At 41.5% G+C, this 16,826-nt stretch overlaps 1 protein-coding gene across 15 annotated transcripts in view; it reads right to left on the reverse strand.

Moving 5' to 3' along the window:
• The window catches only part of DNAH3 (dynein axonemal heavy chain 3), a 276,368-nt gene that overhangs the window by 72,410 nt on the left and 187,132 nt on the right, over positions 1–16,826 (reverse strand). For 14 of the 15 annotated variants that reach the window (XM_059897939.1, XM_059897941.1, XM_059897932.1 and 11 more), the window contains 4 exons: positions 10,719–12,860; positions 5,124–5,349; positions 1,956–2,200; positions 270–386 (listed from right to left, as the gene is read on the reverse strand). In XM_059897939.1, the coding sequence (XP_059753922.1) occupies positions 270–386; positions 1,956–2,200; positions 5,124–5,349; positions 10,719–12,860 (2,730 nt within the window). Of the gene's footprint in view, positions 1–269; positions 387–1,955; positions 2,201–5,123; positions 5,350–7,322; positions 7,398–10,718; positions 12,861–16,826 lie in introns of those variants that run through there. The other variant, XR_009497683.1, reaches the window with a different exon arrangement.

The raw sequence follows: 16,826 nt of genomic DNA on the forward strand, positions 1-16,826 counted from the left end.
TGTTATTTATTTTGTTATATTTCCCTCCCTTTGTAGACTGGGCACCCCTTAAAGGGAGGGATTGATCTTGATTTTTCTGTGTGTGTTTTTTGTTTTTGTTGGTTTGTTTGTTTTACAATATCCAGCATGGTGACCAGCATCATTAAGAGCTCCATGTCTGTTGAAAGCATAAGTGAGTAAGTGAACAAATGGAGATGGAAGCAGAGGAGCAGGAAGGTGGAGCATAATCGTGGAGGTTTATGGTTGCCAAAGCCTCCTTCCATAAATACCTGTCAGGTAGGTCAGAGCATCCAACGGCACCTCCTTGTAGTCATTCAGAAACATCTGGATCTGCCGCATACTAATCCTCAGGTCGGATTCGTTGAATTCATAAGGAATATTCCAACCTGCATGAGGCAGAGGTAAATTAGATGCTTCAGGGATGAGAGCTCTTAATTTCCACTCAGAGATTGAGCTGGTGGAATTAAGCATCATTATGGATCAAGAGCCTCTTTCAGCCCTGTGAATATCAAGCACCATGCCAACAATTAGCTTTGACATTTACTGCCAACGTGGGAGACATTCTGCCTGAGAAAACATCCATTCTAAAGTCAGTTTCCTTATGGATCTCCCCCATTTGATAAGGAAGATGTTAACATCCTGGGATTTGTGGAATGAGAGTTATTCACCCTGGCTGGAATACTGTGGTAATGCACAGAACGCCAAAAATAACACCAAAGCATAGCTAGGGAGCACTCTCTGTGATTGGGCAATAGAACTAAGTTAGCTTTGAGAATTCCCCTCCTCACACTCATGGGAGAACTAGACGGCTGGCCTTGAAGAAACTATTGCTTGTATTTTCAAGTGTTATAATGATAAATGCCCAGTGGGGCTGCACAAGTGACATAAATGCATGAACCAGGCTGGATGTAAGACAGTAGGGTATGGTAGGACCTGTGCTCAATGGAGATGTTTAATTTCCTCCTAAACATTCACATTCAAATTAAATATATAATAAAATAACAAAAACTTGGGTTCTGGCAAAGAGAACACAACTGGGCAGTTGACTATAAGCCAAACTGTTGTATGGATGTTTGGAGGTCTGGCACGGGTGGGAGAATGGTGGTGGGAGAATGTGGTGTGTGAGATGCAGATGTAGAGGGAGTGTCCCCTTTGGCTGTCTCGTCTCTGAAACCCTCAGGGTCAGGTGGTCTGTGGAGCTAACTGGGGCAGGTAGAAGGAAAGAGGATGTTGTGAGAGAACCACCAACAGGACGATTTGCCTCCTTTTGTAACCCAAAAGAACGGCTAAGAATACCTTAAGGTGGGTCATTTCAAGAAAAGAATCAGACGCAGCCCACGGGTGAGAGAAAAATCATCCAACCTTAAAACCATGATGATATGGGATCTGTATTTAGCAGATGATCTGCTCTAACAAGAATATTGAGTCACTTAAGTTAGGCCATGGATAAGTTACATTAATAAAGAAAGTTATGTTTCTTTTTTCAAGGAGAAGCACAAACAGATGTCCCAGCTGTATTTCTTTCATTGTTACGCACAGGTAAAGAGAGCAACCTAAAATGTTATAAATTACCTGGTGACTGATTCCCTGGAGAGTGGCCATGATACCCAAGCTAGGCAAATACACCAAAGGGAAGGGCCTCCAATCTTCTCATTATCATATTACTTCAGTAATTAGGGGACCTCTGATTCTGGAGCATCACCTCTCTTTCCCTGACATTGATATTGACCTGGTTATAGGACTGCCAGACTTGTTAAATAAAATTACAGAGACACTCAGTGAAATTTAATTTCAGATAAACAACAAACCATATTTAGTATAAATATGTCCCAAATATTGCATGGAACATACTTATACCCTATTTTACTGGCAACCCTGGGTACAAACTTGAACGCACCCCTGTATCTGTCTGTGATCTTTCCCCCAGGCAATCCAGGTATGCTGTCATCTCTCACCTAGGGGTCCAAAATTTCTCCTCTCTTGAACGACGGCATGGAAGAAGCAAAGGCCAAACAACAGCTTTTGCCACATCACTGCTTTTGTACAGCTTTGGAAGAACACGGGGTCTGAGATGGGGTCATTGAGGTAAGAGCGCAAAAGGTTGGCCCGGAGCCCTTTGGGGGGTTCATTGGTCATTTTAACCCCATTCTGGAGGATGCTGACTGGAAACTTCTCTGATGGATAGCTTGTTAACCAGAGTCTGGAAGAACAACAGTCCCAATTATTTACAGCAATGCAATACATTATACTGAAAAACAGTAACAAAAAATAATAACTACCATTTATTAAGCATCACTAGATGCTGAACCCCATGCTAAGAATTTAATTTATGTCCCTTCATTTACTTTAATCCTCACAGCCACCCTATGATTTATTATCCCCTTTACCAGTGAGGAAACAGAGGCATGGAGAAGTCAAGTGGGGTTTTCAAGGACACACCACTTAGAAGCAGCAGAACCGAGATGAACTCAGGGCTCCCTGACTCCAAAGGCCCTGTCCTAATCACTACACCATGGTCCTGCCCTGCTGGACTTTCTAATCATCTATTATGGTCAAATACTACACCCGGCACTCCAGGAGTGGCCGAAATGAGCAAAGCATTGTTTCTTGCTTCTAGATACTCACAGCCTTGCTGCTAGGAGGGGAAATGGGAGCTGGGGAGGGGAGAAAAGACAAGCAAACAGAATGCCAAGGAGTTATAAAATCAAGACCGCAGGGAGGGAGGGAAATACTGGGCCGTGGGGGTCCATGGGAAGAAGAGATTTCCACGGGGTGGAGAGAGCAGAAGTCTGCAAACTACTGCCAGGGAGCCAAATCTAGCCTAAGCCTGTTTTTGTAAATAAAATATTATTGGAACATGGCCACACCTCTTCATTTACAAATTATTTATGGATGCTTTCATGCCACAACAGCAGAGCTGAATAGTTGCAACTGACAACATGTCCTGCAAAACCTAAAATATTTACTATCTGGGCCCTTACAGGAAAAGTTTGCTGACCCCTGTCATAGAAGCCAATGGCATTAGAAATGGGTCTTGAGAATATGGAAGATTTCTTTTCTTAAATAATAAAAGTATATCTATGCCCATAAGAAATGGGAACATAGGTAAAAGTATTTAGAAAGGAAAAAAATACATGATTTTACTATCTACAGGTTAACATTTTGGCATATTGTCTTCCAGGATTTTATTCATTTGTTTTTCTTACTCAAGCTCAGGTTACATACACATTGTGGCATCCTGTTTTGTTTCATTTTTGTGGGTTTGTTTTTCTTTTTTGCTAGACATTAGAGACGTTTCCAACAGGAGGATTTGGGGATGGAAGGTCATTAAAGACACAGGACACAGGCTGAGCAACTGCAAGGAGGAGGAAAAGTTGGGGGTGTGGTAAGGCCTATAGTGGGCAGCCTGCTGTGGTCCAGGCACAGGGCTCAGAGGGGAGGGAAGAGGCCATAACCTGGGGGCCTGTGGCCTGACTTCAGTCTGCAGATGGGTGATGTTTAACTCTCACCATGCAAACCAACACAATGCTGTAACATATTTTTGAAGTAGTTGCCAACTTTTAAAAATCTAGGGCTTTCTGTTAAAGTTCTAGATTCCCGTCTTTCCTTTAAAATCGTCATAAAATCTGGATACAAGAGGCCTGTATTCCTGCTTGGCAACAGCTGGTAGTAGGCAGTAACTGCTCTTCTCTACAGGGCATGTGCCTCTAGTTCACCACAGTCCCCGCCACTCTCTACCGGTATTCAACACTGAGGCTGACTGTCCACGATGATAGCTACTGTATTGTGGAAAGTGGAAAATTTCTTGTGCCCAGTCCTCTTCACTCATTTACGTTACATTCCTCGTTGTATAGGCACTTGAGTTTGTGACTTGGGTTAAGATCATATTACAGAAGACCTTAAATGTCAACACGAATAATTTTTTCTTCATTGAGTATGTCATTGATGGTCAATGAGTCAACTCAGCATCCAAAACCAAATAGAATTCTTGAAATTAATGGATTTCCTCTTAAACTCTTACATGAATCTTATATGAGCCTTACATGAATACAATCAACTACGGCCTAATCTGGCTTTGTAAATAAACACCAAACACTTTTCTATTTTCAGGCAGACAAGACTAAAATAAAAATAACCAGCAAACTTTGTTGCCTAGAGCAGGAGTTGGCAAACTTTTCCTATGAAGGATCAAAGAGTAAATGTTTTAGACTTTGCATGCCATATGGTCTCTGTCACAACTACTTGAAGCATAAAAGCAGTCACAGACAGTATATGAGTGAGCATGGCTGTATTTCAATAAAACTTTATTTATAGACACTGAAATTTGAATTTCATATAATTTTCACATGTCATGAAATATTATACTTCTTTCAATTTTTTTCAACCATAAAAAATGTAAAAGTTATTCTCAGATTGCAAGCTGTACAAACACAGGCAGCAGACTGGATTTGGCCATAGTTTGCTGACCCCTGGCCCAGAATGAAAGAATCACTGAACATTTGAGTTAAAAGGGGCTTTGAAGTCTGTCTCATCTCATCATTCTCTAAATGCAAAAACTTAGGCCCAGTCTTGCTGGGCTTTAAAGTTCACAGAAAATAAATAGCTGTTTCCAATATTGATTAAAATTCCATGGATCTAAACAAGTATGGGACAGATCAAGTGCCTAGACTACAGGTGGATTTTTTTTGTTTTAGGCAAATAATTTTTAAAACTCCGATTTGCTGGCATTTAATCTACCTTCCCAGGCACATCTCCTATCACCTCCCAAAAACAATTTCTCACAGTGTATACCCAGGAATCATAGGATAACTTCTTGGTCTTTCCTTTGCTTTTACAAATGCTGCCCTTTCTGCCTGGAACATCCTTCCTGGAAAACTCCTATTCATCTTTCGGTACTCCAGGTCTTCCCCAAATTTTCCTTCCCTTTTCCATTCTTATTCAAACAAGTACAGCAGGTATTGCATGGTATCAACATTATTCATCTATGGTCTGCCTTCTACTAGACTGAGAGCTTCTTTAAGGGTAGAACTGTGTCTTGTTCATCTTTGCATTCCCAGCCATTAGCATGACGTCTGGAACTCGAGGTTGGGGCCCAGAGACGCAGTGGTGGGGCAGCATCTCACCTGAATCCCATACTGGTGCTCTCAGGAACAATCACCTCCTCACAGATCTTCTCCAGCACAGGCATCCAGCTCGTGGCCAGATGACAGTTCTGTAAGACCACCCAGGTCCCATCTTTGATGGCAGTGTTAATCATTTTGGCAGCAATAGGGCCTTGGCCTTGGCCAAGGGAGATGGTCTGTGTTTTGGCACCTCCCATGCCAAGATCATCAGCAAATTTCAGCAGGCCTGAGATCAGGAAGAAAAAAGGCTTTTGAAAGAGAACAGGCTATTTAAGACCGTATTAAAAATAACAACACAGAAGAAGGGGTCATATTAAAATTCTGGACTCAGAAAGAAAGCCACTGGCTTTTGTTAATTATGAAATTAGCATCTTTCTGAGGAAGCTTTAGACTTCTGGTAAGATGGTGAACGAAGATACTACTGTCTTCTTTTGCTCTAAATAGATAGACATTCTTCATGAAAAAAAAAAAAAATAAGAGTTTGAAAGGAAGAGAAATTCCCAGGTGCCAAAAATGAAGAGGGAACTTCAAACTAGAAAGGTTAGCACATAACCAAAGAACTAGGAACTGGGTTTTTCTTTTTTTTTTAATTTTTATTGGAGTATAGTTGATTTACAATGTTGTGTTAGATTCAGGTGTACAGCAAACTGAATCAGTTATACGTATACATATACCCACTCTTTTTTAGATTATTTCCCATATAGGCCGTTACAGAGTATTGAGTAAGAGTTCCCTGTGCTATACAGTAGGTCCTTATTAGTTATCTATTTTATATATAGTAGTGTGTATATGTCAATCCCAATCTCTCAATTTATCCCTCCCCCCCTTACCCTCTGGTAACCATAAGTTTGTTTCCTACATCTGTGACTCTATTTCTGTTTTGCAAATAAGTTCATTTAGGAACTGGGTTTTTGTAAATTTATTTTACTAGGAAAACAGGTATTTGGACAGTGAAATTTCAAATAGATCTCTTTCACATCTCTTTTCCTCAGAGGTAGCCGATGTTACACCTTTTTGTGAGTCCTTCCAGAGATATTTCACGCATTTAAGTAAATGTGTATACACTATTATACTTACATGAATTGTAGAACACTATATTTGCTTTTTTCACTTAGATTTTTCCACATCATTTTTCCTTTACATATATAAAGGCCATATTCTTTTTCATGGTTACATAGTATTTCACCTTTGGAAAATACCATAATTTATTTAACCAGTCTAGTGGTTGGAGTTTGTCCACAGGGAATATAGCTTTGCACTTACAAGGGGTGGGACGCTAGAACTGAGACTTTTTTTTAAGTTAGGATCCTCAAATGGCTGCACTCTCATGTAAGAAGGCCAGAAATCTGCTTTGTGTTCTTTCTTTAATGATTTTTAGATGCGTTTCTTTTATGATCTTTTTAAGAGACAATATTAGTCTGCTAGGGCTGCCATAACAAACAACCAAAGATTGGGTGGCTTAAACAACAGAAATTTATTTTCTCTCAGTTCTGGAGGCTAGAAATCCAAATCAATGTGCTGGCAGGGTTGGTTTCCTCTGCGGCTTCTCTCCCTGGCTTGTTTGTGGCCATTTTCTCATGTCATATTTTCACTGTGTCCTCACATGGTCTTCTTCCTGTCAGTGTGTCTGTGTTCTAATCTTCTCTTATAAGGACACCAGTCATATTGGATTAGCACCTACCCTAATGACCTCACAACTAACTCTTTAAGGACCTTATCTCCAAATACAGTCACATTCTGAGGTACTGGGAATTAGGTTTTAACATACAGATTTGGGAGGGACACAATTCAGCCCATAATACCCCCATAATACTGGGGGTTAATTCTTTTGATTGTTCTATGTGCTGATTATGCCTTGTAGTGATGTATTTCCTCATGTAGTTTATAATTTTTTTTATTGTTGAGTTCACAATCAGCAAGTTTGTGTTATTTTGTGGGAGTCTGATATATCTTGGGTTTTAGGAGTGCCCTAACAGAACAATTTTGCATATGCAGACACTGGTGTCCCCAGCGTCTTGCCATTCTGGATCAATTTTATGGGAAATTTCTCAGCTTGAGAATCCCATACCATAGGGTACTGTAAATCTACACCCCTCATCTGCATGTAGCATAGGCTTGGAGTTTTAATTTCACAATTTAATTTTAATTTTAAAATTAAAATTTCATTTTAATTTTAATTCTCACTGAAGAATTGTTTACTTTTTCCACCCACGCTCCAGGACATTGATAAGCTTCCACATTGCTTCTTGAGTCAGTAGCCTAAAATTCAGAGTTCTATGGAAAAAAAAAAATACATGGATTTGGAACAAAACAAAACTTCTAGAAATGGAAAGCACTGTCATTGAAGATAAAAACTCAAAGCACTGATTAAAAAAGCAGGTTAGATACAGCCAAAAAGAGAATTAGTGGAAAGTAAGGTCTGCAATCAATGATGCATTCAGTAGTGATGGGAACCCCAGGTCTCCAAATACCATCACCTGCTAAAGGAATTGGAGTTCCTTGGAGAAACGTTTGTTCAAGATAAGCCTGAAATATATATGGTAGTTCTACACAGCAAGGAAGTTATCAAAAACCACTGGGGTATGTGAAAAGGATACTGACACAGAGGTGCTCCCACAGGCCAAAGACTGAATAATCTGAGCATCAAAAAGAATAACGACAGCAGTGGAGTAAAATACCACTATATTTGAAACATCCAATATGTTAAAACCAATACATTAATAATCGTACCAAAAAACCCCATCTTACTGCCTAAGTAACTTTCGAGGTTACTAGGGCACCAATTCATTATTCTGAAAGCTGGTAAATAAAGAGTATGAACCAAGCATCTTTTCTGCCTGTCCTTTTTGAAGTATATTTAGAGTAAACCAAAGAGTTGATAAAGAAAAATTCTTCTTTATAGAAGAGTTCCAGCTAATAAATGTGAAAGGAATGATAGAATTAAAATATCATCATTTTGCAGCCCCTAATTAAATAATGGATCTGGGTAATGATTTTCTAAGGCCGATAAAACCATTAGGTCAGTGGTTCCCATTGGCTGCACACTGAAATTACCTGAAAAGCTTTATAAAACACAGTCCCTGGTGGCGCAGTGGTTGAGAATCTGCCTGCCAATGCAGGGGACACAGGTTCGAGCCCTGGTCTGGGAAGATCCCACATGCCGCGGAGCAACTAGGCCCGTGAGCCACAATTACTGAGCCTGCGCGTCTGGAGCCTGTGCTCCGCAACGAGAGAGGCCGCGATAGTGAGAGGTCCACGCACCGCGATGAAGAGTGGCCCCCGCTTGCCGCAACTGGAGAAAGCCCTTGCACAGAAACGAAGACCCAACACAGCCATAAATAAGTAAATAAATAAATAAACAAAACAAAAACCAAAAAAACCACAGTGCCTGGGTCTCACCTACAAAGATTTAAATTTAATTGGTTGAGGGTGAGGCCTGCACATGGAGATTTTCTGTTTTTTTTTTTCTTTCTTTCAATTTTTAATTGAGACGTTCTCTTTATTTCACTCTCATTCTTGAAAGATAGATTTTATGTTTGCATATTTTGTTTTAGCACAATGATGGTATTATTCCACAAATTGCACTGTTGCTATTGAGACATTTGTTGTCAGTCTAACTGCTGTTCTTTAGAGATAATCTTATTTTTCTCACTGACTGCTTTTAATTTATTTTTTTACTGAAGTATATAGTTAATTTACAATGTTGTGCTAATTTCTGCTGTACAGCAAAGTGACTCAGTTATACACATATATACATTCTTTTTTATATTCTTTTCCATTATGGCCTATCCCAGGATATTGAATATAGTCCCCTGCACTATACAATAGGACCTTACTGTTTATCCATTCTACATAAAATAGTTTGCATCTACTAACCCCGAACTCCCAACTCATCCCTCTCCCACCCCCCACCCCCTAGGCAGCCACCAGTCTGTTCCCTATGTCTGTGAGTCTGTTTCTGTTTCATAGATAGGTTCATTTGTGCCATATTTTAGGTTCCACATATAAGTGATACCATATGGTATTTGTCTTTCCATGGAGATTTTCTTAAAGCTCCCTAGGTGATTTCAATGTGCAGCCAAGATTGAGAACCACCATATTAGGTGAAAGGCTGATGGGAAACTTTATAAAGGAGGCGGTGGAGGAGTAGCGAGCTGAATCACACTTACAATGCCTGAATCCACTGATCAATCTTAATGAAAAAAGATGACCAGACAGTATGTGCCTCCTAATATGGCACACTCTGAGGGACACAGTACCTGCAGTTTCCTGGGAAGTTATCCCAGCTGAATCTAATCAAGCCTCTAGCACAGGGGGACAGGAACAAGCTACATACACCGTTGGATTTTACAGGCCTGTCCTCTCCCAACACAGCATCATCATTTTACAGACCATATTCTGACCTTGCCCCCATTTCTCTTCTCTACTTTTCCTGGTTTCTCCTCATTTCTCTTGTATAAGCCTGCCACAGAAAGGACATAGGGGAAGGAGAAAAGATGCTATAAAGGGGTCATGAATTGAGCTTTGACAATAACAATAATTTGGGTGTAGGAACCTGGAAAGGGTACCAGTTCATTTCAGCGCCTTCCTCTGATTGCCTTTGAGGAGAAGTGCTGGCTTTCTAACCGGGTCAGGATACATGTCAAATTCCTCAGCTTTCACAGAACTGCCAACTATGTCATTTGCATTTCTGGTATTCTTTCTTCATTCAGCAACAGAGAAAACTAAAGCTTTAAGATTCCCCAACAGAAAAGAAAATGAATCTATTTCTGTCAACAACTCACACCCTTTTATATGCACAAACACTTTCTGGAAAGATACACAACTGTTAGTAGTGGTTACCTCTAAGAGGGTTAGGAGGAAGATGTACCTTTCACTTTACACCAGGGTTTCTCAACCCCAGTACTATTTACATTTTGGGCTGGATAATCTTTCGTTTTGGGGGACTGTCCTGGGCATTGCAGGATAGTTAGCAGTATCCTTTGCTTCTATCTCCTAGATGCCAGTAGCACCCCCTAGTTTTGATAACAAAAATGTTTCCCCAAATGTCCCTTGAGGGGACAAAATGGAGCCACAGTCCTATACTTTTTGCATTGTTTGATTTGATTTTATTTTTTTACTACATGCAGCATTAATTACTCAAAATATTTAAAAATTGAAAGAAAAGAAAGAAGCGTAGCTGAGAGAAGCAACAGTCTGAGAAAATGGTCTAAGACAAAGGTGATAAACTAGCAGTCACTTGGCTAAATCTAGCCCTGGCTTATCCCTCATAAAGTTTTTAAGAAAAAATCTGAATGAGATATCAAGATTTAAAAATGGATGATTTCTACCTTTCTGGTTCCTCTTGAAAAAGCAGATGATCTGGTCATCCTGAGATCACATAATCAGATGGCACAATGCACAAGAGCTGAGTAGCAGCTGCCCGCTTTAGGCAGGAAAAGAAGTCTTATGCTGCCCCAGCCCTGCCTTAGTCTGTTAACTGCTTGACCCTCAAAGCCATTTGAATTTGAGATTCCTGCTGTAAGGGACATGCTATTGTCATCCATCCATGCATTCTGGGCTTTTAATATTCCTCACACAACATTCTGCCCTTACCTGCCATTGGGTCTGCACCCGGAGACAACACAAATATCAATGGTGTGCAGCAGCTGGAATCATTGTAGGACCCCTGGAGATCAAATGTAGGGGCTTCAGTGTATACGTTTCCCATGTGTTCAGCAATGAACTTCCGAATGGCTGGAATCATTTTGTCAGGCCGCAGACATCGGAGGATCACCATCCTCTCCAAACCTTGAAGAAATTTCCAAGATCCAGGGAACATCTCCTCATGGGGCCAGGCTGAGTCATAGATGAGCTTCCATTCATTAGCATTTTGTTCCAAATGTTCCATGAGGCCTTTCAGTTTTGGCAACGCGGATGCACGAACCACTTCTGCCCACGCCTTCTCAGACAGCCATTCGGAAACTGGGTTGGGGAAGGGGTTGTCCAGGGCAACGCCTCCAGTTAGAAGAAAGTACCAAATTTCCTCGTTAATTTGCTTTTTCTCTTTCATGATGCCTATCGTCAAGAGGAGGGAGAAAAGCAGCTTGTCCTTTTCAAACAGAGAGCGGCAGACATTGTTGTAGATGCTTAGAGTGAAATGTTCAGTGATGTACTCAATTCGTAGCTCTAGTTCCTCGCTCCTCCTGCTATGGGCCAGGGAGTGCACGTAGAGGTTTATGAACCATGTCAGGGAGTACTGGTACATGGGTTCGATGTGGACCAGGTCAGAGATACAAAAGAAGATGGTGGCAGAGTGGACAGCCACTGGCTTGTAGCCCATCCGAGTCTCATCGATCTGCATTTCTGTCATTGAAGCAATTTCCTGTTTCTCAGAGATTTCTTCGGAAAGCAGTTTGGAGGAGGACAAAATTTTGATGGCAGTCTCGTCCTCAAGGATGTTGCCCTCAGAAAGGGAAAGGACCTCCAAGATCTTATCTTCAATTTCCTTTAGCTGCTTCTTGTTCTTGGCACTTTCCACAATCAACTTGTTCTTTTTCTCTTCCAGTTCTGGCTTCTCCTTGGCAGCCACGATGCCAAGGAGTTGATCTTGGAGGCCCAAGGGGGTGATCATAAAGTTGAGGAGACAGACTTTCACGGCAACTTCAGGGAGATAATGTGGGTTCCTCAAACGGGTTGTGATGTATAACTTAAAATCCCTGGAATATTCGATGATGTTTTCACCAAGCCTCATGTACTCAACCCCTTGCTGTCTGAATGTGGACTTGAGCAAGATGGGTTCAATAAAGGCATCCAGCTCTTCCCCAACATTTTCTAGTAAGACCGGGGTACCAAACTGCAGAGCGCGTTCCAGCGTCCTCACATAGTTGGTATCCGAGAACTTGATGACTGACAGCCTATTTGCTTTCTCCATATTCTTGATCCACTTATTGGCCTGCCCCTGAGGGTCAATCATTAAGGCCCAGCGCCTGGAATTGGATACAATGATGCCATTGTCAATGGAGAAGGAGTCAGTGGGCAGCCCAGCAATCTGCCAGGCACGAATTTTTACAGGGTCTCCTAATGTGTTGCTAAGACTAAAGTCACTGGAGCCGGGGATGACCTTGTCCTTACATTGGGCCAACCACCACTTTTGGCACTCAGCCCGATAATCCACGGTAAAGGCCCCCAGGTAAGCCACGGTCCCAGAGGACAACAACACATCCCCTGTCAGATTAGTATAGCGGACACCCAGCTGCCGGGCAGCTTCTGTCCATCTGTCCTTCTCTCCCCCAAGACCACTGATCAGTTTTTCTGCTCTGATCAACTTTTGGGAACAGATTTCAATGTTTTCCTCCAACATCTTTTTCTTGGTATTCATCTTTTCAAAGTCATCGTTCAGGGCCTGGAGGCGGCCTTCCACCAGCTTCAGCTCTGCTCGCTTCTGGTTCAGTTTTTGCATTTGTGTATCCAGCTTCCCCTCAGCCTCCTTCAGCCGCTCCCGTTTAGGAGCTACCACTTTGGCCACACGATCATACACCTCCATGGCCCTCACCCATTTGCACAGACCCTCACATGCAGATGACACATTTTTAATGACAGCCGGCTGGAAATCTGGGTGATCAATAAACCTTTCCCTGATCCGCTTCATGATCATTGGTGGGATGTTGTCTTTGTCATATGTCTTAAGACTCTCCAAGAATTTCAGATCTCCGAGAATCTTTCTTGATACCCCCCAGTAATCTTCTATCATTTTACCTGTTTGGGACAAAAAACAGAGATAAGACTATTATTAAGACATTCTGCCTGAAACTTAGAGCCCTGCAGTGGCTACTTCTCATATTTGGCAAAGAAAAAAAAAATGCAAGGTCTTACAGAGGATTTTTAGGCAGAAGATATGTTGTATGATACCATAATGATGGATACATGTCATTGCATATTTGTCCAAACTTGTAGAATGTGTAACACCAAGAATGAATACTAATGTAAACTATGGACTTTGGATATAATGATGTGTCCATGTAGGTTCATCAGTTGTAACAAGTATACCACTCTGGTGGGGGATGTTGATAATGAGGGAGGCTAGGCATGTATGGGAATAGGGGGTATATGGGAAATCTCTGTATCTTCAACTCAATTTTGCTATGAACTTACAACTGTTCTGAAAAAATAAAATCTTAATTTAAAAAAAAAGCCCAAGCTTCTTATCATGGTCTGGGTGGCCCACCAACCATATCCACCTCATCTTTGCCTTGCTCCTGGTCTTCAGTCACAAGAACCTTCCTTCAATTCCTTGATGATCCCAAGTGCTTCGCTACCATGAGCTTTTCACCTAGGCTGTAAATGGCATCTAGATGGCTCCTGACCAGACTTCAGGCTCATTTTAAAAGCCACCTCTCGGGCTTCCCTGGTGGCACAGTGGTTAGGAATCCACCTGCCAATGCAGGGAACACGGGTTCGTGCCCCGGTCCGGGAAGATCCCACATGCCACGCAGCGGCTAGGCTCGTGAGCCACAACTACTGAGCCTGTGCGTCTGGAGTCTGTGCTGCGCAACGGGAGAGGCCGTGACAGTGAGAGGCCCGCGCACCGCGATGAAGAGTGGCCCCCGCTTGCCACAACTGGAGAAAGCCCTCACACAGAAACGAAGACCCAACACAGCCAAAAATAAATAAATAAATTTATAAAAAATATATATATATTAAAAAAAAAAAAAAGCCACCTCTCTGTGGAGCATTTTCTTTCATCTCAGAGGCTGGAACATCCATTCTCTTTATAGCATTGATGGCAATCTGTGATTTTTTTTTGGTCTAGTTTTAATTGTCTGTCTCTCCCTCAAAGCTGTAAGCTTCTGGGGAGAACAAGATAGTGGAGTAGTATGACACTGAGCTCACTTCCCTCCATGAACATATCAAAAATACATCTACACGTGGAGCAAATCTCACTGAAAACCAACTGTAGACTGGAAGAAAGACTCTTCTACAACCAAGGCTATAAACAAGAGATCGGCATGGAGTTGGGTAGGAAGGGAGGAGAAGTAATCAGGTTGGGACCTGTGTCCCTAGGAGGAGACACAGAAGAGGAGGGGATATCACAGGCTTGGAGATCCTCCCTGGGAGTGAGGAGTTCAAACACATATTGGGCACCCTTGGGGTCTGGCACCAGGAAGATAAATTCCTTTAGCTGATTTGAAAACCAGTGGGATTTTTAGGACAAACTGAGACTCCACTCATAAAGAGTGCACACAAGCTTGTCTACTCCCGGGAACAAGATGAAGGAAGCAGATTGAAATTGCCTGGGGCACTGACCAGCTTCCCACCACTGCCCCAGTATGTGCCTGGCCTGCGCCAAGTGCCTGCTCCAGCTCCTCTAGCTCTGGTGTAGCTCCCCACTAGGGTGAAGGCTTCCATTGTTGAGGAGAGTGTGCACTTGTGGGGGTGGGGGTGGGGGTGGACAGAGCTGGTCCAGCCCTGGCACTGCATCTTAATGGGATGAGGGTATCCATTGCTGGAGCTCATGGAGGCAGTGGATCAGGAGCTGTCTGGAGTTCCGACTGGTGTGCTGGGACCATCCCAGCACACACCTAGCCCATACAGGGTGCCTGCTCTGGCCTCCCTTGCTCCAGAACTGCTCGCCTCTGGGATAAAGGTGCCATTGATGGGAGGGGGAGAACACACATTTACAGAGAATGGAACTAGATTGGACCCAACCCGCAGGGCTTCTGCTCCAGCACCATGGGACCTGCCCTGCCCCTGATGGGTGGTGATGACCACTGAGCATAGGAGAAGGCTCATCTCACACCTGGCTCTGGCTCTAGCCCCTCCATCTCCAGCCTCCTTCCCACCAAGGTGATAGCTGCCAGCAGACCCTGGGGAAAGATGTGACCCATACTCACTTCAAGATTCAGCTCTTCCACCAAAGCCACTGGGCACGCATAGACTGCATAGGGACACTCCCACACAAGAACACTCCTTCGAGACTGGGATAGGTAACTGTTTCATGTAATTTCATAGACACAGGGACAGTTAAACAAATGAGAAGACAGAGGAATATGTTTGAAACAAAAGAACAAGGAAAAAACCCTAAAAAACAACTAACAAAACAGGAATAAATAATTTACCAGATAAAGAGTTCAAAGCATTAGTAATAAGAATGCTAACTGAACTTGGGAAAAGAATAAATAAGCACAGTGAAAATTTTGACAAGGAACTAGAAAATATAAAAAAGAACCAGTCAGAGCTAAGAATACAATAACTGAAATGAAAAACACAATGGAAGGAATTAACACCAGACTAGATGATACAGAGGAACACATTAGTGATCTGGAAGATAGAATAATGGATATCACCCAATCAGAAGAGCAGAAAGAAAGACAAATAAGAAGAAAAATAGAAAGCAATGTATGAGATCTCTGGAATAACATTAAATGTGCCAACATTTGAATTATAGGGGTCCCAGAAGGAGAAGAGAGAGAGAGAGAAAAGGGGCGAAATGTATTGGATGAAATCATGGCTGAAAACTTCTTGAACCTGAAGAAGGAAACAGATATCCAGGTCCAGGAATCACAGAGAGTCCCAAACAAGGTGAACCCAAAGAGACCCGTGCCAAGACATACAATTAAAATGGCAAAAATTAAAGAGAGGATTCTAAAGGCAGCAAGAGAAAAACAGAGTCACATACAAGGGAACCTCCATAAAGCTATCAGCTGGTTTTTCTGCTGAAACTTTGCAAGCCAGAAGGCAGTGAAATTATATATTTAAAGTGCTTAAAGGAAAAACCCTACAACCTAGGATGCTCTACCAGCAAGATTATCATTCAGAATTGAAGGAGAGATAAAGAACTTCTCAGACAAGCAAAACCTAAGAGTTCATCAATACTAGCCAAACCTAAAAGAAGTGTTAAAATGTCTTCTTTAAGTGGAAAAGAAAAGGCTATAACAAGAAGTAAGAATTTATAGGAGAGAGAAAATCCCACTAGTGAAGGCAAATATATGGAAGAGGCTGTGGATCAACCACTTAAATAAGCTAGTATGAAGATTAAAAGACAAAAATTGTTTACTCAATTATAACTACAATAAACAGTTAAGGGATAAACATGAAGATGTAAAGTATGACATCAAAAACACAAAACATGGGGGAGGGGAGTAGAAAAATATAGCTCATTTAGAATGTGTTCAAGCTTAAATGACTATCAGTTTAAGATAAGTAGATACAATTATAGGTCAACATATATGACCCCCATGGTAACCACAAATCAAAAATCTACAATAGATACACAAGAAATAGAAAGGAACATAGCATAAGACTAAAGAAAATGATCAAACCACAAGAGACTAAAAGAAGAAAAGAACTGAGAACTACAAAAACAACCAGAAAAGAAGTAACAAAATGGCAATTAAGTACATACCTATCAATAATCACTTTAAATGTCAATGGACTAAATGCTCCAATCAAAAGACACAGAATGGCTGACTGGATAAAAAAACAAGACTGCTGCTTATAAGAGACTCACTTTAGAGCTAAAGACACACAGACTGAAAGTGAGGGGATGAAAAAGATATTTCACACAAATGAAAATGAAAAGAAAGTGGGGGTAACAATACTCATATCAGACAAAATAGACTTTAAAACAAAGTCTATAACAAAAGACAAAGAATAGCATTATATAATGATAAAGGGATCCACATAAGAAGATATAACATTTGTTAACATATATACACCTAATAT

Source organism: Balaenoptera ricei, chromosome 15, assembly GCF_028023285.1.
Source record: "Balaenoptera ricei isolate mBalRic1 chromosome 15, mBalRic1.hap2, whole genome shotgun sequence".
Classification (NCBI taxonomy): Eukaryota; Metazoa; Chordata; class Mammalia; order Artiodactyla; family Balaenopteridae; genus Balaenoptera; species Balaenoptera ricei.